Consider the following 26,084-nt stretch of genomic DNA (forward strand, 5'->3'; position numbering starts at 1 on the left):
TAAATGGAATATATTTGTTTTTTTTTTAAGCCAAACAGAAACCAGTGTAACAAATAATCTACAGTTCTTTATGAATAAAAACAAATATGAGGTCAATTAACTCAACATGTGAAATTCCATACATTTCTCTTTATTGTCATTATTATAATAGATATTAATCAACATTATGTTCTTAAGATAAAAGCAAATGCACACAAACGTCTCTTGGTTTCTATAGAAAACAGATATGAACATGAGAATGATTAGAGGCACATGTTCAGAGAAATTAAAGTGCAGCATCAGCAAATATTCTGCATCATGTCGTGTTGTGTTCGTGTCTGCATCAGTTCTTTCTCATCATCAGATGAAATAAAAGCTTCGGAAACCTCCTCAGTAATCTTTTCAAAGCTCGAGTGTAAAATCCGTGTGAAGATTTGATAAAATTCAAGGTGTTTTCTCAGTAAAATGTTACATACACAAGCTGCTGGACGACAACTTAACAACTTAAGTTTCAATAAAAGTGAGAAGGAAGTCAAATGAAGCTGATCGACAAAATATTCTAACTCCGAGTGTCAAGACAACAGGTCAGCAACTTTTTCAAGGCCTAAAGATTCATGCTAATGGTGCGTCCACACCAAATGCAACATCATCATTATTATTAATCTTATTATTATGGGATGATATTGCATATAAAGTTAATACAAAGGGGGGAAATAAAGCGTTAGTTGTGCTGAGTGACACGTGAAGATGTGAAGATCTGTGCGGTTCATGTTAATGTCCAGAGGAAACTGGAGTGAGTGACTTCCTTTAAGCTGCGGTTGGTTCTCAGATGTGAACCCTGAGCGAGACGACGCCGAGTAACGGACGTAAAAGACAGGGAAAAATAACTTTAGTATGAATGAAAACGCCATAAAAGTGTGTGTTATGCTTGAATCTCGGTTGAATATTCAGTCAGACGTGTTTCTTTGTTTTCTTACAGGAAAACTGCAGAGATTGACGTTTAAAAAAATAATAAAAATAGGGAGTATTGCTGAGAGAAGAGAGTGTGAATGTTTGAGAGTGCAGACATTAAACGTGAACACAGTTTCCTGGTGAATACGATGAAGCACAGATCTTCCACACTTGAGCATCGATGAATTTCTCTCTTTTTTTTTTTTGGAATGTGATGTTTGAACTTTGTAAACAAAGAAAAAAAAAAGAAGAAAAATGTCAAAAACAAACATGGCACCATTTGGTTTTTTAACACCTACTGATTGTAAAAGGTTTACACTCAAACTGACCGTTCACACCATGTGACCTGGACTGGATTCTACATCAGTAACACTTCTTGTATCTGACAGGCTGGTCAGAGGGAGAGGAGCATTTATTTGAATGTATTTAAAACAGAAGGGGGAAGAAGAGACGTTAACAGATGAGACTGTGAAAATAATCTCTTGAAATAATGGGAGGAGTCAAAGTAACTGGATCTCAAACTTTAGTGACCAAACTGAAAGGTGACAGTGTGAGTGAGACCAGACAAAAAAGTCTACTAATCAATAAACCTGGAGGCCTGATTGTCTGAATCAGGACAAACTGTCAGACGTGTGATCACAGTCTCGTCTTAACACGTCTAAAACCCCTTCAAACTGTTTAAATTCATTCTCTCCTCCGCCTCAGACACCAACCAACAAACAAACGAACAAAGCTTCACGTGTGAGGAGGAGAAATAAAACAGAACCTGTCGATGTGACCTGACTTTACCTGACTCTGGAGTGAACAGTCTGAAATCTGAAGGGGGAAAAAAAAGGAAAAGCTGGTTTATTTTTGAAATTGGTGGAACCTGCAGAGCGGAGCTCAGGCCACAGCGCTGCGATAGGCCGGGCTGGCTGTCAGTCACATGCTGCTGTCCTGTAGGAGTGGCTCGATGTCCTCCGTGTCACTGGTGGGCGAGGCCAGGGGGCCGGCGCTCTGTGCGTGTGTGGCCGCCGCGGCGCCGCTGGACTTGCGCGCGGAGCAGGTCTTGATGTCGACCAGGTGGTGGTGGTGGTGGTCGGGAATGAAGACGGCAACAAGGAGGGCCAAGAAGACGGCGCACGCTCCGAACAGGAAGGGAGGGCCGGGGATGACGGACTTCTGCAGAGAAAAATTATGACAGAAAGTGGCTAGTCGCTTTTTTAAAAAAAACCTTAAAAAGTCTGTAAAGTCGCTAAATATGCACTCGGAAACGGCACAACATGTTATTTCCCTCTCTTTTCCATTTTCTGTCATTAGATCTAATGTTTACAACGTCTTCTCCGTCTTTTGGTGTAATATTTCTGCTCAACTTAGAGTCCTGGCATATTTTAGATTTCCTGAAACGATGCCGTCTTTACGGAGAGCTTTTTGAAAACGGCAAAAAAGAAGAAAGGAGATCATTTAAGTTTTGTGCCGTTTCCGTCTGGATATCTAAGAATACTGTATGTCCGGCATTAAATATGCATGGCTGGAATTGGACCGTCAAACGTATTTTCTAGCATAAACTCTGGCTGTCACATCACATATATGCACACACACACGTTTGTGCTTGAGTCGCATCACGTTTTAACATGTGTATTAAAAAAATAATAATACACATTTGAACAGTAACTACAGCATTCGATTATTATTCGAATGACACTCGACTCCCTAGTGTGTACCTCTATGTTGGCCGTGGGTCGTCCTGCCCCTGGGTCCATGTCGTTCAGCTCCACATTGAAGAGGAAGAATATGAAGCCGTAGAGAGCTGGACCAAGACCGTTACAGAGACCTCGGATACCCGTGATCATGCCCTGAGCCACACCTGAACACACACAACATGACAACAAGTCACAACCATGTTTGTTTCCCTAACGTCTTCCCTCCTTCCCTCTTTCCTTCAGACAGACGGACAGACCTTGTTGGTCAGGTGACGCGCTGTGTGACACCAGAGCAGAGACTGCTGGGAAGGTGATGGAGGACATGGCTGCTACTGTTCCTGCTGCCCACATCATCCTGAAACAGAAGACAGGTATAATATATATAATCAATAGCTTCTTTATTAATCAATTTGGTGTAAAACATTTTTTACAACGTGTAAAGTTCAAGTCAGTGACATCACAGGTGTGGACTCACCAGGGCTCAGAGCCAAAGCCGTACCAGGCCAGCTGGAAGAGCTGAAAGCCCAGACCCAGGAGAACCGTATTCTTATTACCAATGGTCCTCATTAAAACACTAAGGAGGAGAGTCTGACACACACACACACACACACACACACAGATTAGAGTCAGATTATTGGACATTATCTTCATCCCATTAACACAAGTTGACAGAGCTAAATAGCTAAATGTGGACATAAATGTGGCTCTTGGAGCTAGAGCAGACCATCACAGGACCGTCTGAGCGACACCAGCAAGTTGTTTCAGTACCTGAGCAACGATGGAGAGGATTCCCACCATGGCGATGAAGGCAGCGATGGCTGCAGGAGAAAACTCGATCACCTGAGGCAGAAACATGAGTGTGAGAAGAGACTGGGTATTCCAATAACATGTAAAGAGTGTGTGTGTGTGTGTGTGTGTGTGTGTGTCTCACCTGTTTCAGGTAGAGGAAGAAGCTGGAGTACTGTCCAGCCTCAGGCAAGTAGGACAGGAACACTGTGACACATATGAGCAGCACTGTTGTGTCTTTGCCCACGCGACGCAGAGACTGAACACACGACACACACATACATACTGTGAGCTCTTCAACACGTGCTGCACACATTTCTACAAAAGGACCTCACAGTGAACTTTGAACTCACAGCAAAAGGGTCAGCTTGTTCCCAGGAGATGGGGAAGCCCCAGGACGTCAGCCTCATCTTGTCCGGCAACGACTCCGGGACGACGAAGAACACGAAGGCGATGTCTGCCACTGCAATCACTGTGGCAACCAGGACCACCAGGCTGTCGCCGTACTGGGCTGACAGGTAGGCCCCGATGGCAGGGCTCGTCACCAGACTGGCTGCGAAGGTCGCAGAGACCTGATGAGTGAAAGAAGACGTGTGAATGAAGAGACAGACTGACAGAGTCTGTTTTAGCTGCTGGAGCATGAAGAACCCTGAATAACGAAGCAGGGCCAGACACCTGTGACATCATCTCCACTGATCTCTGAACCTCAACATAAACCATGCAAACAACTCAAGATCCATTTGGTCTTGTACTTCCTGTTTGGGCTGTGACCATGCCTCACTGTAGATGTTTACACTGACGAGAAACTGCTGCGTCTCCATCAGGCTCCAAGAGGCTAAACGCTGCCCTCTACAGTTCAAAGTCCTGAATCACAGACTGTTGCTATATTTACACATATCTTATGTTAAATAAACACATTTAAAACATATTTTATGTTTGAACACAGTTGAATAAAATAACAGAAGAACTTGGTGATTTTCGTGATAGTTTTGATGGAGCCTCCAGTTAATATTATTTTTGTAAATGTGATGTGGACAAACTATTGTCCTTAAATGTCACAAACCTGGAATATGATTTTAATTTGTACAGAAATAAAACATTATTACTACAATAGTTTAACAACAATATGTAAGAGGTTTGTTAACACTTGTCTTTAATCCACAAATAATAATATTAATAACTCACTAATATTAAAATCATCTTAAATTACTTGGATGAAAAGCTTCGAAATGTCCAGATATCTAATTAAATCATGATTGTAACTTATTTTTCTAATGCTATTATTTTATTTATTTAATCTTTTTTTTGCATTTGTGTTTGGTTTATAATCATCCGTGCTCCACCGAACCTGTTTTTTTTTGTTGTTTTTTTTTAATAAAGTTTTACAAAAACAAACAGACAAAAAGCCTCTGCCGCGCACGTATCCTTCAAAAACGTCGGCCGCAGGAGAAGCATGAGACGCGGCTGCTATGAGAAAGCTCAGCGAGTGAGTAACTGTGTGTGTTTCCTGCCACTCTGTGGTCTGCAGTGCTGATCGGTTTGTTCAAAGACGCATGGCTCTTCAACACTCTGTTGTCAGACTCCACTTACCAGGCCGTAGGCCGTGCTCCTCTCTTGTTCCTCCGTGATGTCGGCGACATAGGCAAAGATCACCGAAAAGGTCACGGAAAAAATCCCGGAGACTGAGATCAGAGCAAAATACCACCTACAGGCAGGAAACAAAACATTTTATGATGTTGTAACCTCTTTACATTTGATACATTTTATTTCAAGACATTTTTGATGTGAACACAATCTTCTTATTTTCTTTTAAATCTACTACTAATTTCACAGTGACCTTGAGCCCTGACCAAATGAAGTATGGAAAGACTGAACAACCTGAGAACACGTCTGCTTCACCAGTGAACACAATGACAACAAAACATTTTATTCAGCACTGATTGAAGTAAATAATAAAAGTTCCGCCATCTTGATCAGTGAGTTTACGTAAGCAGTGATCCAGACAAAGTTAGCTGGAGGGCTGGAGAAACATTATGCACAAACCACAATGTGACTGATCTCAGCTCTGACAAGAAGCTCTGATGAAGAAGAAGAGGCTCAAACAGAGAAACTTCAACCATTAGTCTGAGGCGACATCTGGGGTGTGAAAAAGATTCCCTTTCTAAAGTTAACCTGAACTGTGACCTAGATTTCACACGTCATCTCTCCCTGTAACCCAGAATCAAACGGGTGATCAGCATCTGCACCATGAACCTTCTACAAAGACGACAAACACCATGGCTCTCAGACAGGAACCAGATGGTCCTTAAACGAACAGGCAATGTTTGAGGTATTCAGGAAAGCTTGTGGGCCACATTTCTATTTCAACTTTCTTACTTTTGCACACAAACCAGACTCAGCTCCACTGAGATGCGATTGAGTCATGTGGCATCAACAGTCACACAACTTAATTTAACTCCAGCAAAGATCCATGAAAGGACACAAGAATGCATCATAATCTCAACCGATGGAATTAAAGACAAACCTGTATTATTTACAGCTTAATGATCATATCACCTCTTTTTTTCTTTTGTTTTACCGATTTATCACATTCCCGTCCCAGTTCTCAGTTTTTTGTGATATGACAACGCTGCCGGACGAGACTATAGTGAAGTAAAACTCAGTTGGAGCCTCGGGGGACCGAAGCTGTAGCTGGTTTTTGGTTTAACACATTTGTGGCCTATTTTCTGATCCTCGGCTGCTCACATGAACAACATGTGACTGGTCAAACTCCATCAGGATCCAAAAGACTGCTGCAGAACACTGGCACCTGATGTAACCCTTTTCTACCAGAGTAAAGCTGGTGCTCATGCTGGTTCAGAGCTGGTTTAACCTGCACTGAGCCTAATTGTTCCACTGCACTCTTCCCTCAATATCTTATATTTTGTATCCCTCATTGCCCCATGGTTATAAATGACGTTTTCTGAATCTGAATCCACATTGCTTTTCCATCGGCTCCAGCCACCACAAAGCCTCATTACATCATTATTCTATATGTGCCAAGGACAACAATTGCAGACTACACACTGCACAAGAACTGTTTTATTTTCGTAGACATCAAAACAGTTTTGTTAAACCTCCAAAGACAGCAACAGTTGAAGATATAAAGGGAACGCATTGATGAATGACACAGCCACCATGACAAACTAATAAACATTATAAATATATATGTATATGTATATATATATATAGATATATATATATCTATATATATATATATTAACTCCACCGCCACTCATCAATGCAAGTGGTTCTTACTTTAGACCGGCAAAGAGTGGAACATGGAACTGTTTTTTTCTGGCCTGAAGCCTTTTCTTTGGCAGTCAGAAAACAAAAAAACTAATTCCAAATGAGACACCAGGAGAGAACTTGCCCTGGAACCACCTCAATGCATAAGAGGTAAGAGTAAACCCACCAACCAACAAAGGATTTTCAAACACTTTAGTCACAAAATAACATGTTTGACCTCACTGATGGAGGTGGCATTGGACCGACAGCTCCTCTGCGTTGTGACATAAAACTGCTGATTCATAAGTGTTGCCTGTTGTGGTAGAAACCTTGTGAGTTGGACGAATGAGGTTCCAGAAAATAAATGATATCGTTTGCAAAAGCATTTACTTCAGACGTTAACAGTAGTAAATAAATGTTAACAGTAGTAAATAAATGCCACTTCAACGTGGAGTAACTTTTCCTGAATGACAACCAGGGCTGTCACTTTCACATTCAAGCTGTAATGACCTGTTCAAAAGTTATGCTGCTGTCTCACAGACCATATGAAGTAGTGCCCTTTGGGAGGGCACTCATAAGGTTTCCTACCATATCACATGACATTGACTGTGACAAGAGGGACCTGTACAAACCAAGTGACCAGCCGCAGCAGTGCCAGCACGTTGGAGACGCAAGCCTACATGAAGGAGACTCAAGTGACCACAAGTCTCTTTGCTGGCTCATAAATATCATTGTGTGCCAGGGTTATCTTTGTGCTCTAATCGCAAGTCCTCATCCCAGAGTGACATTGTAAATCAAGAGAGAGCCGCACTTGATCCACATCAGGTTGACAAATTTGTGTTTCATGCAAACAATATGAGAAATTGACTATCTTGATGTATCCAATGTAAGATTATTACATTTTAGCAAGAAGCTATTGGCGCTTCCCCCTGTTGTCAGTGATTTCCTGTTCAGGGAGTGTTTATTCCATCCCTACTCTGTTGTATACTAACCGTAGCAGTACGGTAAATAAAGTAACACATCCAAATTGTTACGGCTTTAATGCCAACTCACACTGACTCAAATGTTGGACAGAAAACACTCAAAACTTTGACATTTTCCTTCAAAGACAAAGACAGAAAATGATCATCTCACCAGGGGCTGATCCTCATGAAGGGAATGGGCGCACACGTGAAAAACACTGTCATAAGCAGGAAGGACTTTCGGCCCCAGATGTCTGACAGAGCACCAATCAGAGGAGCTGACAGGAACGACAAAAAGCCCTGTGGAGGAGGACAGACAATTAAGACACAGACACAGTCTTTTGAGTTTTGATGATAACAGAAGGCTATATTGCTTCTCCAACACATTTAGAAGGGAAGGGTGAGGTGAGGGATATTCAGCTGCAACATCCAACCCCACCAGTGGATGTTGATAGATTTTGCACACTACTACTACTACTACTACTACTACAACACACTGGTCAGCAAATCTCAACAGTGAGTTTCTTTTGCGACATTTGCCTGAAGTTTAAACTCAAGGGACCGAAGCAAACAATGTGAATTTCGTGACTAGGCCAAGAAGGAAAGGGAGGAGCAGAGAGTCTTTGCTTCTGGTGCTTGGACAATTCATTTGAGTAAACACTCACTCACTGTTAATCTTCAATGCTCATTCTTTCGTGGGAAAGAAAAATAACAAAGGCATTGTGCTGCTTCCAACTTTCCATCTGATCGGTTTACAAGCAAATATAGCCAAAAGAATAACCATAAGATACCTTCCAACAGGGCAATATGCAAATATACGGTGGTGATGTCACAAATATGCAAATTAATGTATGACGTGTTGTGGCAACATCTAGCTACTTTCCACTGAAAGTAGTTGGCAACACTGTGGTCTGAAGCTCTCCATCAGTCCATGCATGTGTACTTGATTTAAAAAACCATTCCAGTAGTGGCAGAAACGTGGCTAGGCTTTTTCCCCCATTTCTATTTCTCTTTGCATTGTTTGAGTACCAAGTTGGACCAAGGTGTGTGGGCACCAGCGGACCTCTGTGCATAACCTCAAGCAAGTTCCCAATGGTTATCATCTTCTTCATTGTCTCTTTTGACCAAAAAAAGATTGTGCCACCAACTGGACTATAAAGTGTATAAAACAGAGACCATGCCCAATACGTTTCAGTGAGGTCATAAAGTGTGGAGGTGCTCGCATTAATCCGCCAATGATAACATTTATGCCTCACAGACCAGAGTAGACCGCTGCAGACCCGCGGACATGGAAAGTGCTGAGCGATCGGATCTTAAAATGTTGTCACACCTTAACTCAGAGCTGTCCTATGCTGGTGAAATGAATGTGACGGAGTTCTCACCTTCACTCCCTGAACCAGGCCGTTCATCAGGAAGGTGTGCTGAGGAAATGTCTCACGGAGGACCTGAAACAACAACATGTCACTGAGGTAACTCATTTTGCTCAATGACCGGTTGACCGGAGGAAGTCCACCTTAAAGCTGACACAATAGCGCATCTTACGGTACAAAACAAGGACTGAGTCAATACGACACAAATTGGTCAACATCACTAGATCTGAAGTTAGAAAAAGAAAAATGTTAAATCTATTGCACTGCCAAAAAACTTCCACAAGACTGTAAAAATGTGTGTTTACTACTTGTTCTGTGTGCAATGATGTATATGTCTATAGTGTGTTTACTTACAGTGAGCATGGGTGTAGTCAGCAGTCCCCAGGCAAAGAACTCCAGGAAGATCACCACCACAGCGTGGGTGACTCTGGCTCGGCCTCGGCCAGGCTGTGATGAAAAGAGAGGGAACAATAACAACTGAACTATGGGATGAATAATGCGATGTTCTATCCCTTGTTTCATCAGTCGGTCCATCACACGGGGACATGGAAAATGTGGACATTTTTTTTTAAGATTTAACAAAACAAGTAGAGTCTGTCCTCGATTATTGTGAACACATTTTCATAATTACTTCTACACTGCAGTATAAGTACATGTAATAAAGTGCTTCTACACTGTAGTATTAGCAGTGAAGTATTTCTACACTGCTGTGGAAGTATTTATAATTAAGTACATGTTTTACATGGTGGTAGTAGCAGTGACATACTTCTACACTACAGTATTAGTACTTGTAATGAAGTACTTCTGCACTGTGGTATTACAACCTATAATGAAATACATCTATACTAAGGTATAACTTGTAATAAAGTACATCTACACTGAGGTATAACTTGTAATGAAGTACATCTACACTGAGGTATAACTTGTAATGAAGTACATCTTCACTGAGGTATAACTTGTAATGAAGTACATCTACACTGAGGTATAACCTGTAATAAAGTACATCTACACTGAGGTATAACCTGTAATTTGTAATGAAGTACATTTACAGTGAGGTATAACTTGTTATGATGTACTTCTACACTAGTGTATAACTTGTAATGTAGTACTTCTACGTTATGACATTATAACTTGTAATAAAATAATTCTACACAGTGGTATTAATAGATGTAATTAAGTTATATTATATAATATATACATGTTATTATACTTGAAATGTAGTGACATGAGTACTTTCTCTTCATCACTGATAAACTTGCCTCAAGGAAACGTCAGTACTTTTGATTGACACAGGACAAACAACTGACGCACGAAACTGACCGACTATTTAACTGTTAAACTGTGGTTAACCTATGGTGGTTAACCTATGGTCGTCAACCTGTGGTTAACCTATGGTCGTTAACCCGTGGTTAACTTTAACTAAGTGAATGACGACAGAGCGACTTTGCTAGTTTGACTTAACAATGACATCACACGAAAGCTGTCTAAATTAGCTGCTAGCTGAGGCTAACGACGTTAAACCGTGGTTTTTGCCCCACAGCAGCTGCCGATGTTTTCACTTTATTTGAAACATACGTTTTAAGCCGTTGGGTGCTAAACCGGGCCAGCTAGCGCTCCACTCACCGAGCCCCGGACCAACATGGTGTCGTTGGCCTCGGTCGCTGTTTTCTCCCGGTCCATCTCACATATTGCCGCAACGATTCTCACATCGAAGCCGCGTTGTCCGGCATCCTCCTGCTGTTTCTCCGTCTGTTCCAGGGTGTCCCGCCGTGTGGATTAAAGCTACGTCTCTGTTGCGCTACCATGGACCTGTGTTAAGTCACCCACAACGGTAAAAAGCGGCGGACTCTCGGCTCTCGTTTTCTCCTAAATTCCTCTGCTCTGATTGTAATTCAAAGCTGACACCTCAGTTTAGTCATCTGTATCTCCCGAGTGAGCGGCACCGTCGCCTCGTGTAGATCAAAGAACCTTAAATTGGTAAACACCGCCCCGATGTAACGCCTTTGTGAATAAATCGAACGCACGTTCCCTAGGCGCTCTGTGTTGGCAGTTTCCAGATCAGCTTTTATCCAGCTTTAAACGTCCACCACACCGTTAAGGGCGAAAACATCTGACTCTGGATCAGCACATACATTACCACTCACTCCTTCTCTTTGTGTATGAAGTGCGCCACCTTCTGAACCGTCGTGTGAACTACAACACAACGAGTCTTGTCTTTCACATCGTCTGAGACGCAAGGTGTCATTTACGTTTAACATCTGCGCTCAAAATAGCCTTCACATTTGAACAAGTAAAAGATCGCGTCGTCAACGCTGAGCCGCTGAACAAGAAGATAATCAACCGAAAGTCTCAGTATTTGGCAGGAAGTCACATAGGCAAACCTTGCGGTCGACATTCGCTGGATGACTATATAGCAAGAGCAAGAAAGGCGGGACTCGGCGGTGCAAGAATTTTCTGCAACAAGCAGCGTCAAAAAATCATTGTAACATGTCACACATCCGGCCAAGGTTTTTCAAAATAAAACCCAAACTGACTTCTGCCAAAACATGATTTACACTATTAACATTATTTATTTTTATTACACGTCGAATGTATTTTTAGATTCGTCTTAATTTTGTCATGGCACTTTAAAAGCAGAATGGATATTACGGCCTTGTCTTGTATAAAAACCTGTTGGACAATGATTAATTTTAATCTCAATTTTGATTATTTTCAAAAGAAATGCGTTCATCTTTTTATGTTGGAATCAATAATTTGAGATGTATGCTTCGCTACTGATTATTTCTGCGTTTCACTCTAGTTTTTTCCATTTCATGTCATACTTTGAAGGCCGCGTCGCTTGGTTTCCGGTCGCCCTCCGTCTTGGCACGGTTAACTTGACGCAGCGGTAGACCAAAAGAAGGCAGAACGGATCAATTTGGAGCCTCGGCTGTTGATCAGGATTGTGTAGCGACGCTGATTGATTTATCGGTAAGTAACTGCGGCCTCTGCCGCCGTCGAACGACCCGTTTATCGGAGCATTTGTCCGCTTATACGCGTTAGCGCAGAGCCGCTGGCTGTGCGCCAGTGTTTCTCTGCTCACACAGCTCCCTGCTCTCTTTGTTCGTTTGCGCCTTTTCGCAGTGATGCGGGATTGTAAATACCGGCGCAATATGGCCGCTGTCTGCGGACTGAGACGTCTTACCTGGACACATAGACCAGAGTAGGCAGAGGGACAGGTGATCGTGTAGTGACGAGGGTAAGCTTTGACCTCTGGCTGCTCATCATCATCATCATCATCATCCTCATCCTCATCACTCACCTGAACAACAACCAGCAACTCACCTGAGGACACTGGAGTGGGTGTGTTTGTGTGTGTGTGTGTGTGTGTGTGTGAGAGAGAGACAGAGTTGCTCTTGGACATGTGTTCACCTGGTAATGTGTCTCTCAGTCTGAGTCTGTCCGTCTGTCTGTCTGTCTCTGTGTGTGTGTGTGTGAGAGAGACAGTAACTCTTAAACATGTGTGACCTGACAGGGACACATTATTTGTCTGTCTGCGTGTGTGTTTGTCTGTCCCTGTCTCTGTGTCCATCTCTATCTCCCTTTGTCTGTCTGGGTGTATTTGACAGTTGCTTGGACATATGTTGACATGACATGGACACATTGTGTGTCTGTCTGTATGTGTGACTCTGCTGCTACCCCACTGTCTCTCTCTCTTTCTGTCTCTTGTCTCTGTGTGTGTTTGACAGTTGTGCTTGGACATGTGTTGACCTGCTGACACACCCTGGACATGGACACAACGTGTATTTTTGTTGTTGTGTAGTGCAGTGCTGCAGTGAACAATAACTGCGGTTGTTTTGTCACGTTGTTGACTATTGATCATATTCATAACTGATCCACTTTGTACATTCAGTCAACGAACAATCGAGTTGCAACGTTTCAACCATTGTTTCATCGATCACTGCTTCATCGATTGTTAAGTCAACTATTTTGATAATGGATCAATCAATTTGAGTCTTTGATTTCAATCGTGAAAGTGACCATGTTGTGGTTTGTTGCTCTGTGACCGTAAGTTAGAGTTTTCATCATTTTCTAACATGTTGATAACACAATCTGTTAGTAAAGTGAAGTGATTGAGTTTTTCAGCTCTAAATGCAGTGAGAACATACTCACAGTTAAAAAGCAGAAATCACAGAGCTGGATTTTAATAAAAATGTCAATATATCAATGAATGCATCGTTACAGCATTAGTAAATTCACACTTTATTCTCTAATGTGTAAAAGGAAAGTACGTTTCTAAAATCCAATTTTACAAGTGGAGATGGTTAAATTCATCCATCTCTTAGTTTGTGCAAATATAAAACTTGGTATACCGAGGAGACGGACTACGTCACCATTTACACGGAGATTCTGTAATGTCGTCAAACGTTTGAGATATCAAATATTAGTTACATATTACATATTAGACTCTCAGATCGCTGCGGTTCTATTGGAAACAGATTTGATTGTGGATTAAAACATCAAACAGCATCTAGTCTTTGTGATCATGGTGTCTAATGTGTTCGGGCTGAACTCCAGTGTTGTTGTCGATCGTGCGGCAGATAGAGCGACACTGAACTGAGGAAAAAGTTCAGGATCAGCTGATGTCACAAGTTCAGAGACGTGGAAACAATACCAATGGTGGTTTTAGTTTGAATGATCCCAGGATTGTGATTTAGTGGGAGTGATTGTTTGTGGATGTGCCACAAACATCAGTTTTCAATGCTTTTTTAAAACCTAAGCATAGGACACAGATGGAATAAACCTGTGGTTGTTAAAATTGTTAAAATTCTCACGTTATTGTGACCTTGTTCCAAATGTACCATGAATTCACATGAAGGTGAAATCATGAGGCTGATTGTCGATCATGGATCGTTAGTATAACTCGAGCAGCAGGTGTGACTCATGTTTTCCCTCCTCAGGCTCAACACATCATTCCATCATCGAGTTCATCAGGTGCAGCTTCAGTCTCCAGGGCTTTCGTCTGTGTCCAGCCTGTATGCAGCCTGTCCAGGGCCCGGCCTGATTCCTGGTGCTCCTTCATTCCCACCACCTCCTCCCTCCTCCTCTCCCCACCCTTTCCCCTCCCCTCCCTGCCCCCTCCCTCCGTCCTCCGTCCATCCTTTCAAAAAGACTCAGCGATCAGCCTGAACAGGCAGCGTAGGCTGCCCTCTACAGGTGGATGAATGAAGACTCCATTCAAGAGCCCAGCGGCCCCCCGGCCACGAGCGGATGGCGGTGAGTTGACTCTGACTTTTACTGACACACGGCCAATCACAGAGCTTCACGTGAATGTGATGTCACAGCAGGAGTTCAGAGGTGTGGAAATGTGGTTAAATAAGTGACATGTAGTTAGTGCTGCCTGTGGCTGCCATGAAACCAGCCCGAGTCACAGAAGAACCAACTGATTTGTGTCATTTAACACATAATCACATCTACGCCAGATGAAGTCCACGTGTTGGTGCTTTATCTGGCTGGAAACCAAAGTTTGTGTCGCTGAGTTTCCTGCACACACACTCTCATCAGTGACATCAAGTATAGCAGACTGGTCTGGTGGCTCAAACCTTGTGTAAACCCTTATCTGACCCTTTATCTTGAACTGCGTTCAACCAACTTAGCCCTCAAATGTGTGCATTAATGCATCAAACCAGCGCTGTTGTGTTTCAGGACATTCAGGCGTGTCTGCAAACATGATGAAGAAGAAGAACTCGCACAAGTAAGTCATCTTTGAACTTCATTTTCATTCCTCCTTTTTCTTTTCATCTCTTCTGCTCCTCATATCTGTACAACTATTTTGTTCACCTGTGCACCTGCCCTGTTCCTTTCAGGAAACAGAGGACCAGTGTTGGTCCTAGTAAGACTCTGGCTCCACCCAAGAGGAGCATAGTCGGCTACAGGATCCAGCACATTTGGAAGGAGGGCAGTAAGTTGCATTGATCCGTCTGTTCATCCGTCTTGTCGACACATTAGAAATTATATGAACCATCCAGTTGCTCGCTTGCACACAAACATCTGATCAAACCTTTTAGGTTTTCTTTGTTTTTGTTCCCGTGTCTCATCTGGAGGCTCAAACAATGTTCCTTTTCAGGAAGAAGAAGTCTCAGATTTTCCCCTTTTGCTTCCTCTTAGGTAAGTCATCTCAGTGGAAGGGGACAGTCCTGGACCAGGTCCCTGTTAACCCCTCTCTCTTTCTCATCAAATACGATGGCTTTGATTGTGTCTACGGCCTGGAGCTGTACAGAGATGAGCGGGTGGTGGGGCTGGAGGTGCTGCCCGACAGAGTGGGTGAGTTTCATTCAAGTTTGGATTTATTTTCCCAATTTAATCTACAGTATGTTCATTTGCATGCGCAGTTTAATCAAGCTATGGTCATAGTCCGACTAAGTGTGTACATGCAGGAGTAATCTGAGCTATGGTCATAGTCCGACTAAGTGTGTACATACAGGAGTAATCTGAGGAATAGTAAAGTGTGTACATGAGATATATGGTCATAGTCGGTCTATGGTCATAGTCCGACTAAGTGTGTACATGCGGAGGAGCTTGGTCATAGTCTAAGTGTGTACATGCAGGAGTAATCTGAGCTATAGTCATAGTCCCACTAAGTGTGTACATGCGGAGCAATCTGAGATATGGTCATAGTCAGACTAGGGTGTACATGTAGTAATTCATATGGTCATAGTCCGGGTGTACATGCAGGAGTGTATGGTCATAGTCACTATGTGTATGTAATCCGACTGACATGCAGGAGTAATGCCATAGTCCCACTAAGTGCGTACATGTGGGAGTAATCTGAGCTATGGTCATAGTCCGACTAAGTGTGTACATGCGGGAGTAATCTGAGCTATGGTCATAGTCCCACTAAGTGTGTACATGCGGAGTAATCTGATGGTCATAGTCCGACTAAGTGTGTACATGCGGGAGTAATCTGAGCTATGGTCATAGTCCGACTAAGGTGTGTACATGTGGGAGTAATCTGAGCTATGGTCATAGTCCGACTATGTACATGCGAGTGTGGTCATAGTCCGACTAAGCATGCGGAGTAGTCCGACTAAGTGTACATGCGGGAGTAATCTGAGCTATGTCATAGTCCGACTACGGGATACGGGCGGGCACTCTTTCAGTAATATAACTGAGTGTGAGAGCAGAGTTCTGAGAGACAATATCACAAAATCTGAATGTGAAATCAATAAATAATATAATATGCTCTTGAATTAAGATAGGAAACGTTGCACAAAGGACTTAGCTTTGTCCATGTGTCAGTTCCTCAAACAACCACACATGATGAAAACCTGTACGTGTAAACTGTTGTGGAATATAAATAAACGTCACCTCCACATGTGTCTGGTCCAGCTCCAGCCCTCGTCAGCGACTCACTGCTGGCCGACACGATGATCGGTAAAGCGGTGGAGCACATGTTTGAGACGGAGGACGGGCCGAAGGAGGAGTGGAGGGGCATGGTTCTGGCCCGGGCTCCCATCATGACGTGCTGGTTCTACATCACCTACGAGAAAGACCCAGTTCTCTACATGTACCAGCTGCTGGACGACTACAAGGAAGGAGACCTGCGCATCATGCCCGACTCAAGTGAGTCATTATGACATGATGCCTTTGCTTATATTGCAGAGGAGAAGGTCACTCAATAGAACAATGCTTACACACATTAGGGTTTCTCTTGGTTAAGTTGTTCTTTTTCAGCGTGTAAACATACGACGGAGTGTTAGGGTCACATTTTGAGAATAAAGTCTTAATTAACGAGAATAAAGCCGTAATATTCTAACCTGTTGCCGTGGAGCATTTCGTGGATTTGTACTTTAGAATAAGTTTCACAAATGAGGAGATACTTCATCTTCTGGTATAAGTATATGCAAGAAAATGCATTTTCTCTGCAGAAAGAACCAGGCAGACCTGGAGGAAATAGCTGCTTTTGTGGAGGGGGAAACAGCAGGATTATCGGTGGATGCATCAGTGGGCCATTCAGAGGGGTTTTTGTGGTTTCTTAAAGAAACAATCCGACTGATATTTAAGATTTTGGCTCCAGGAGGAGTCGAGGTATGGCGAGCACCTGCAGAGGCCCAAACACCTTATAGAATAAGGATTCATATGATAAACTAGAGAAACCACAAAACCCCTCTGAATGGCCCACTGATGCATCCACCGATGACCCTGCAGATGACCGGTTAGAATATTCCGACTTTATTCTCGTTAATTTACCACTTTATTCTCAAAGTCCCCTCAGTGTAGCCCCAATACTCCGTCCTCTGCAGCAAAGGCCACTAACCCGCTCTTCTCTGTCTGTAGACGACAACGTGACGACGGAACGGGAGCCCGGCGAGGTGGTCGACAGTCTGGTGGGCAAACAGGTGGAGTACGCCAAAGAAGATGGCGGCAAGCGCTCGGGGATGGTCATCCACCAGGTGGAGGCCAAGCCCTCCGTCTACTTCATCAAGTTTGACGACGACTTCCACATTTACGTCTACGACCTGGTCAAGACCTCCTAAGACCGAGAACTCCAGAAAAAACTTTCACATCCTGCCCAGATCCTCCATAAACACAGCCCCGCCCCCTCCTCCCCCTCGACCTGTGGAGACAGATGATATCACAGGAGAAGATGACAACTGTTCCCGAAACAACAAGTAAAAGCTGTTACAGTTCGATCCTGAGACCAAATGAATAAAAAAAAAACTCATCTGAAAGCAGGAAGGTCGACAGAAGGACGTCACTCCCCTTTTCCTGAAACCCTGTCGGACTGTTTGAAACCTCCATCGTGTGTGTGCGCGGGGGGGAGGGGCTCTGCTGAGGTCAATGAAGGAACACAGGCGTAGATTTGGACCTGGTCTCCATCGTGCATCTGCTTTTTCATTCAAGGCGTGAACAGACGTTGAAAACCTGAAAGAGGACGTCGACTCTTATCATTTCTCTTTCTCATGTGTCGGTTCCGACATCATTTCCCGTCATTAGCTGATTTATACGTTCATTTTAAAGCAGCGTTCTCTGTTCTTTCCTTTCTTTCTTTTATTGGAGTTGTTGTTTGTTGCTTGACCTTGTTTCCGGTGCTGCGTTGCCTCCCTAAATTTCAGCCTGAAGGTTCGACCGATAACTTGTTTTATAAGGTTTTAAACATTTTTATATTGGTGCCAAAAAGATTCCAGAAAAGTATTGACAGGAAGCAGAATCGCTGAGATGACGATGCCCACGTTATGTGGAAAAAATATTGAACCTTTCCCCGTTTTATAAACATGTTCTGTTTAATATAATACAAGGCAGTTTAATATCGTTTGATAGCACTTAGGTGAAAACAAGGTTAACAGGAAAAATAACAAATAGAAAGAAAAGAAATAGGAAAAATCAAAGTGTTGAAATTCAGTTTTATTGAATTTCAGTCTGCATTTTATTTTCTCATGTGTTTTGGATCCGATTTTAAAGGGATAGTTCAGGTTTTTTTTGAAGGTACTGAAGTTTATAAACCTCTCACTCCCCCACACCAAAGTCGTCCCTGTCACTAAGTTAAAATGTATGAAGTTCTTTGTTCACATTTAACTTTTAAAGACACAAACTTACTGAAGAGAGACAGCAGTGGACTTTGGTGCTTTTATATATGTTTTCCTTGATATAAAGATATCATAGACTTAATTGGACCTTAACCTTCTGTTTTCCTTGTGTTCTCATTGGCAGCCATGTTTTTGGCTGTTTCTGTGTAATTAAAAAAAACCTTAACTATCCCTTTAATATCAGAACGAGACACATGATGTTGTTCATAAGTGTTTATTAATGTTCATTATTTGTTTTTGCATCGTTGCCTTGTTTCACTGTGTTGTTCAGTTTCCGCCTCAGTTGTTTGTTTCGCTTTAATAAACACTTAGACGTCATTAATATCATTTATTATTCAAAGAGCTGCCTGAAAAGTCAAGTTGCCATCACATGGAGGGTGTCGCACCTTATTTTCTCCCATCGTCGTCTCTCCTTTGTTTGTTTCTCCTCTTCTGTCCAGTGGAGACTGCACGCTCTCCGTCGTGAGGAAGTTTTAAAGTCAAAACATTTCCTTCTTCAGGAGGAAACTCTCTCCGTGATTTAACGTCCTCTCCTCTTCGTTGCTCTGACCACCAAACATCCGAGTCTAAAGAGGCGTGGCTGTCTCTGTCCACATCACATTCCCCGTGTGAGTCCGTGTAGCGCTGACCTTGTACAGTTGGAGCAGCTTCTCCCATATTTTTGTTCATTTTCTTAAGTAAAACTCGCTGATTGTAGCGTCTTGATTCCCTTAAAATGTCGACTTAAGATTCTAGAACCTTATTTTGAAGACAAACACATGAGAACATTTGACTTCCATTGTGATGAATCTGTGTTCCCACATCTTTTGTGTGTTCTCCAGAGCTTTCGAGATCCTTTTTTTTTTCTACTCTGTTCAAAACACAAAATTCACAGCTTTGGGTTCTGGAACGATAAGAGTTTTGTATGGAAAAAAAGAAATACGAGCGTTGTTTGTGATTGAATTAAAGAGTGTGGTGTCGTCGTAGAATTCATCCCATTCCGACGTCGTTTGTTGTTCCACAGGGTTCTGAACGTGTGGAGACGAGAACGTCGCGGAACCCTCACGTTGTGATTCTAGAATCATCTCTTCCCGACAGAATCTGTTTGGTTTTCAACAATACATTTTTTTTTTCCTCCATAAAAAGACATTTTCTTTGAACTCACAGCTTTGGATTCTATATATATTTATGTATATATAGAATATACACATGTATATATCTATCCAGAGTAGAAATCAACACCTACTTCGTTAAAACTCAATGACTAATCGATGAGTTGAGTATGTGTGTGACAAGGCAGGTTCAATATGACCCGGGTGTTTCCCACAATGCATCTCTTCAGGGTGAGAATGGCAGGATGTCAGGGTTGTGCCGAGCCTCCCGGTGTTGTCTGGTGGGAAATCAGGGTGAAATCAAACTGACCTTTGCCTCTATGATGTGGACATGAGTCGTCGTATGTTCAGGAGGTGAAATGGCGTTAGTGACCATGGATCTGTGTGTGTGTGTGTGTGTGTGTGTGTGCGCGTGTGTGTGAACCAGCCCCTGTTCACAGCTGTGTTGTTTTTGCATGCCTATATAGCTCAGTGTAAATCGATGTGCGTTGCATGTCTGTGTAGTTTTCGGTTCTTCAGCTGGTTCTGTCCTCTGTGGCTTCTGGTGCCTTTCATTTGGTTCCCTTGTCTTTTATTTCTCCGGTTCTATTTAACGTTTCTATCTCCGCTCAGAGGCTGCTGGTGCTTCTGGTATTTTAGGGTTATATTATAGGACAAAACATGACATCATGGTGGCTGTGAGTTCTGTTTTTGGGTGGATTGTCCCTTGAGTGCCAACTAGAGATGCCAGTGTTGTACAGCAGTGAAATGCTCATACTATTTACTAAAATAAAAATGTATGTTGTTTTTCACCAGTGAGTCTCGCTTGTTTTGTTTTTTTTGCTTCACCTGCACAAAAACAAGAATCAGTTTTAGAATGAAAGTCTTAAATATTTTCACACGTTACAAATCACAAATCAACCACAATTACTACTGACCCTAACCTTACCCTAACCCTAACCTCAACCTAACCTTAAAACATATTTTCACCTTAAAATGTAGTCATTTACATTTTTGTCCCCACAAGGAAGACAAGTCCCTATAATGTGACTGTGTAAACAGGTGTAGGTCCCCACAACATCAGTAATACCTGGACACACACATTACTCACACACACTTGGCGGTAGTGTTGCAGTTCCCCTCCGGACCACCAGATGTTCTCGGTTCCCTCGTATTCACAGCAGATACTCCCAAAATGCACCTCTCTCCTTGTGAGAGGAATTTCAAACTCTTTTTTAGTCAAACAGACATTTTCTAAAGTGTGGTTATTTGGGTTTAGTTGCTACGTTTTACTTATGTTTGTCGTCACTTAAATAATAACAGCACGTGTTCGATGACGTTTTGTCACCGTCACTCATTGAGCTGAGGAGCTCGTACAACATGTTTGAGCGCTCGTTTTCACGTCTGATCCTTCGGTTCATGAATGTGATGATCGGATTAATCACGGACTGATCCGTGAAAGGTGCTGCCTCTCTTGTTACGCTATGCGCCTCAGCCGTTCTGATCCTGAATCGACAACCGATTAATATTGACTCAATTAAAAAACAACATTAATTAAATAATTTTAAATGGAGAACAGAGTTAGACAGACGTTTGACAGTTTAACTATTATTATTAGTGACATGTGTGTGCAGATCATCACCAGTGGAACAACAAACGCTGTAATAACGAAGTGAATATTGCATTTGTTCTTGTGAAACTCTCAATTGTTACAAACATGGCTTCAGATATAGAGCGACCTCTCCTGGCAAAGTTCAAGGCTGCAGTCAAATTAGGCAGTTTTATTTTACAATAAATTAGAATTGACATAAAAACAACACCATAAGTACAAGTTAATCCTTAATTAAATCAGCATTATTAAGTGAAACGTTCCCTCAAAAGGCAATATTGTGATTGTGCGTGATTTACCGCTATCGCGATATTTCCACACGTTGACTCTCGACCTCGATAGGGGGAGGGGCCAGTGTTGGAAAGAAGAAAGATGGCAGCTCTGTGAGGAAGTGCACATGTGGCGTCACAGACACAAAAAACACTTTATATCTTTATGTTGAAATAGTTTAACCTTTTTCAAACCAACAACACTTTCCGCTGTGACTAAGATTATCTCTACGAAGAAGCGAAAATGCAACACGACGACGTAAGTGTGATATATGAGTACGAGCGTGCTAAGTCTGATGTTAGGTAACGTTAGCTTCCCGGTACAAACCATTAATACACTTACTTCTGATTTTCCTCCGATAGTTCGATGTACAGGGGAACGAGTAACCGACCATAACCGCAGTTCTCTGCATGTAGTAACCGTGGATTGTATGATATAACAACTTGTTTTATAGTTTAAAGCTTAATGGTAAATGAAATGAACACGTGTTGTCTTGTTAATCGTCTCACTACGTCAGAAGTGTTCACTTTTCAACACATGTGCTCACTTACTGTGTTCATGGCTTCATCAAAGATATTAATAATAATTCTTGTCATTTTTTCATATACGAGATAATTTCTGCAACATTTGTCTAACGTTCATTTGTTAATTGTTAACGTATTCAGGCTTGATATAGAAACGTTATGTCTTGCAATTGTCATTATGGAATAGAATAGATTCTTTATTGTCGTTGCATTGGGGGACAGTACAACACAACTCAGATTGCAGCTTGAAAACACTAGTAATAATTATAAATTCTATGATATTTTGACCCACCCCTAATCTCTATTCCCTCTCCATCATGTGGACACTTGGTTTAGTTGTGGCTTATTAATCGTCTCATTGTTTTCAGTACTATTGTAAGATCTGTAAACATTAAACAGCTCGTTCAACAGCAGAAAATAAAGGGAATGTTCTTCAGTGTCGTAAACCGTATCGCCTTGTGGAACACCTTGTTTTTGTGTGTGGCTAAACTGAAAATGCAAAACAACAGTTTCTTTATTCCGCCTCCTGCAGGTTATCTGGGACATTATTGGAAACAAACAGTTCTGCTCCCACAAAGTCAAGTAAGTTGCAGATGGAATCATTTCATTCAGGTCCAGTTTAAGACATAAATCGACAAGAAACATGTATTTTGTCAGGAGCAGGCTCATTACAGATGGCCAACACGACATCATTGTTTTAATGTACAATTATTGATTATGTATTAATAACACATTTACTCTCTGCCTTAGGACGAAGAGTCAGAACTTCTGTCGTAATGAATACAACGTCACGGGGTTGTGTAACCGCTCGGCCTGTCCGCTCGCCAACAGTCAGTATGCCACCATCAGAGAGGAGAAAGGTATGACCACGCGATACACCAAAACCTATGACCTGAAATGACACAGAGGATGAAAGTTTCATGAATAGAAGAAATTCAATTAGGACATGGACATTTCATTTTAATATAAAAGTGATAGTGATCAAAAAAAGAAGAAAAGATGAATGTAAAAGGTGTTTTATGTGCAGGTCAGTGTTTCCTCTACATGAAGGTGATTGAGAGAGCGGCTTTCCCTGCCAGAATGTGGGAGAAGGTGAGTTTGAACTAACTGGGACACCGGGTATACGCGGCACCTTTTTTGTGTATTTTTAATTTATTGTTCCATGTTCGTCCACAAACCAGCTGTCACTCGACAGTGAAGCCTTTTTGAATAAACTCTGTACTAATAGCATGTTTTTTTAATTGTGTGTGTGTGTGTGTGTGCAGGTGAAGCTCAGTAAGAACTATGAGAAAGCTCTGGAACAGATAGACGAGAATCTGATTTACTGGCCTCGATTCCTGCGACACAAATGTAAACAGAGATTCACCAAAATCACCCAGTATCTGATCCGTATGCGCAAACTGGTCCTCAAGAGACAGTAAGTCGATCAAAATGAGATGAAAAGAGTTTGAATTACAAAAAATAAACGCACTCCCTGAGCCCGGAGACTTCACTTTGACTAAACGTTGTCTTGACTGGTTTTTAGGAGGAAGTTGGTTCCTCTGAGCAGGAAGGTGGAGCAGCGGGAGAAGAGGAAAGAGGTGAGTCGATGCCACCAAATGTCTCCCGAGTCTGAACCTGTGGTCGACTTCCAAGTTTCACAAAGTTCTCGTCCTCTTTGTCCCGCATTTGTAGGAGAAAGCTCTGATCGCTGCTCAGCTGGACAACGCCATCGAGAAGGAGTTGCTGGAGAGACTCAAACAGGGAACGGTGAGTTTATACTGATTTTATACTCATTTTTATAAACTTAAGCCTGGGAAGATAACGTCAGTTCAAACTATTTAACAATCCTAAAAATGTGGGTTAATCTCCAACAACTACCAGGTAAATATCTCAACATTTAACAGAGGAGTCTGGTGTGTTTAGGTTCAGCACTTGAATCAAATGGTCTGCTCGTCATCAAGCTGTTCATCTGAATCAGGTGTGTTGGAGCAGGGCAGGGTTCCAGGACCATGGCAGCGTGTCATCACTGAAGCAAAGAACTAACATTTTCAGAAAGTATCTTGCTATACTGAGAAACAGCTCCGACGTGTCTTCTTTCCTGTGGCTCTTCTATGCTACCGTAGCTTAACGGTGAATCAGTGAGTTCAAGTTTTATTTAACTTTAATCACTGACGTGTGTGTGTGTGTTTGTGTTTTCAGTACGGTGACATCTACAACTTCCCCATCCACGCCTTCGACAAAGCTCTGGATCAGCAGAATGAAGAGAGCGAGTCAGAGTCCGAGTCTGAGGAGGAGGAAGAGGACGAGGTGACGGACGGTTCTCAGTTTGTTTGTTGGTTAAAAATGTTTAAAGTCGTCCCTCAGATGCTTCACGTCTTTTCTCCGCAGGATGTTGGGAAGAGAGAGTTTGTGGCAGAAGAAGAAGTGGAGGAGAGTGACCTGAGCGACTTTGAGGTAAATCAGCGACGTTGAAATACACTCAGGGTTCAGTGCTTTGTGAATTTTTAGATCATAAACAAATCTGGACTGGGTGGTGTTTTGGTTTCAGGACATGAACAAGCTGAGGACGAGCAGCGACGAGGAGGAAGAGGATGAGTCGAGTGACGAAGATGAGGAGGAGATGGAAGCGGAGACCAAGGCCTCCAAGATAAAAGGCAAATCTCCGGCCAACGGCGCAGTGGCGAGGAAGAAGCGGGCTTACGTGGAGATCGAGTACGAGCAGGAGACGGAGCCTCAATCCAAGAACAGAGCGACGTAACGACGGCGTCAATTTATAGCACAGACTCAGCGGAGGACTTGCTCCTGTACGTACCACCAACACACTCACAGGAAAGAAACACTGACCCTCAGGTCGCTCTGTTCATGTTTGGAGAGACACGTTGCGTTTTCTTCTTTCTTCCATGAGCGTTGTCGTTCGCTCAGATCCTGGAACCAGCGTCCACTCAGAATGAGATTTGACCCAAAAATGCTTTTTAACTTGGTTTCTTTTCCTTTGGATCTGAATAATTAAATGACAAAATGTTTGAAGTCGCAAGAACGCAATGGAAGCAAGACTGGTGTTTCAATATAACAATATTAATAATTTCATTATTATAATAATAAAATCTTAATGGACGTTTTATTTCCTTGCAGCTGTTTTGCCGTTTCTGATTGTCACGTTTTTTGCTCAGTTTGATTCCAAATATTTTTGTCCTTTTTATTAAAATGATCTTCCTGGAAAATGCGGTGATGAAACCACAGGGACTCGAACAAGGGTTTATTTCTGTTCTTGATTCTGAACTGCTTGCCTAACACAGTTATATGATGAACTTGTAAGTTAATCCTAACAGTATACACTCTATGTTCCTGTTAAATCTAAATACTTATCCGTCTGCAATGTTTAGGCCAAAGACACAGAAAACAGACCTTAAATAAGTCCAAGTGTGTGGACAGTCTCTGTGCCTCAGTAGCAGTACTTCAGAACACCACCAGTGGGCAGTTTCAGCCTGTGGTTAATCTACAACTACACAGTAGTTTATGTTCATGTTTATTTTGGTTTGTTTTTTATGACAGATTCCTGGAAACATTCTCAAGAATAAACTGTGAGCACAAAGGTAACACAACTCTGCGCAACTGCTTTAATAAATTAAATATGAATTATAGAGAACATATGCTGTATTTTTCTTTATTTCTTTTGACAGAATGTTTTTGTTCAGTGGTTAAATTATCTACACAAAGGATGAAGAGCACAGAATAAAAGAAAATGGCAAACGCTTGAATGGCTATTCAAGGAAGTAGGTCGCACTCAGTTTATATTATTATATATTTGCTCGACGAGGAATTAACATGTGTACTAATAGCAAAGTGTCACAGAATTAAAAAGACATGGAAGAGGACAGAATAGCAGTGATTCTTTACACAACATCCCATCATTCACTCCTCCTCACTGGCCTTGTTTGATGATGATATCCGACATCAACAAAAAGAAGAAAACACTCACATGGAACTACAATAGCAGGGTCCCCACACCTTGGTTGACAGCAATTTCAAGGATTTTTCCATGACTTTCCAGGACTAATTCTCTCAA

General features: G+C 42.2%; 3 protein-coding genes and 1 non-coding gene across 4 annotated transcripts; 3 read left to right on the forward strand and 1 right to left on the reverse strand.

The window, feature by feature from the left end:
- Nucleotides 1-109: 109 nt before the first annotated feature.
- mfsd14bb (major facilitator superfamily domain containing 14Bb) lies at nt 110-11,670 on the reverse strand. The gene is made up of 12 exons (XM_044025615.1): nt 10,621-11,670; nt 9,352-9,444; nt 9,010-9,072; nt 7,800-7,927; nt 4,989-5,103; nt 3,752-3,970; nt 3,544-3,657; nt 3,381-3,452; nt 3,088-3,200; nt 2,870-2,967; nt 2,634-2,776; nt 110-2,091 (listed from the first exon to the last, which is right to left on the reverse strand). Exons 1-12 carry the CDS (start codon nt 10,675-10,677, stop codon nt 1,852-1,854), a joined length of 1,455 nt encoding a protein of 484 aa, XP_043881550.1. The 5' UTR covers nt 10,678-11,670; the 3' UTR covers nt 110-1,851.
- A 2,431-nt stretch (nt 11,671-14,101) lies between these two features.
- Nucleotides 14,102-20,445, forward strand: LOC122769236 (spindlin-1-like). Its single transcript, XM_044025617.1, has 6 exons — nt 14,102-14,253; nt 14,683-14,731; nt 14,844-14,938; nt 15,145-15,300; nt 16,366-16,599; nt 17,314-20,445. Exons 1-6 carry the CDS (start codon nt 14,202-14,204, stop codon nt 17,511-17,513), a joined length of 786 nt encoding a protein of 261 aa, XP_043881552.1. The 5' UTR covers nt 14,102-14,201; the 3' UTR covers nt 17,514-20,445.
- Nucleotides 20,446-21,040: 595 nt separating this feature from the next.
- LOC122770228 lies at nt 21,041-21,139 on the forward strand. The gene has a single exon (XR_006360517.1). It is a non-coding gene; the product is annotated as a small nucleolar RNA U13 (small nucleolar RNA).
- Nucleotides 21,140-21,586: 447 nt separating this feature from the next.
- Nucleotides 21,587-25,664, forward strand: LOC122769235 (protein MAK16 homolog). The gene is made up of 10 exons (XM_044025616.1): nt 21,587-21,770; nt 22,569-22,618; nt 22,787-22,896; nt 23,064-23,128; nt 23,302-23,453; nt 23,562-23,616; nt 23,711-23,785; nt 24,218-24,325; nt 24,407-24,472; nt 24,567-25,664. Exons 1-10 carry the CDS (start codon nt 21,756-21,758, stop codon nt 24,774-24,776), a joined length of 906 nt encoding a protein of 301 aa, XP_043881551.1. The 5' UTR covers nt 21,587-21,755; the 3' UTR covers nt 24,777-25,664.
- The last annotated feature ends 420 nt before the right edge of the window (nt 25,665-26,084 follow it).

The sequence above is a fragment of the Solea senegalensis genome, linkage group LG5 (assembly GCF_019176455.1).
Source record: "Solea senegalensis isolate Sse05_10M linkage group LG5, IFAPA_SoseM_1, whole genome shotgun sequence".
Classification (NCBI taxonomy): domain Eukaryota; kingdom Metazoa; phylum Chordata; class Actinopteri; order Pleuronectiformes; family Soleidae; genus Solea; species Solea senegalensis.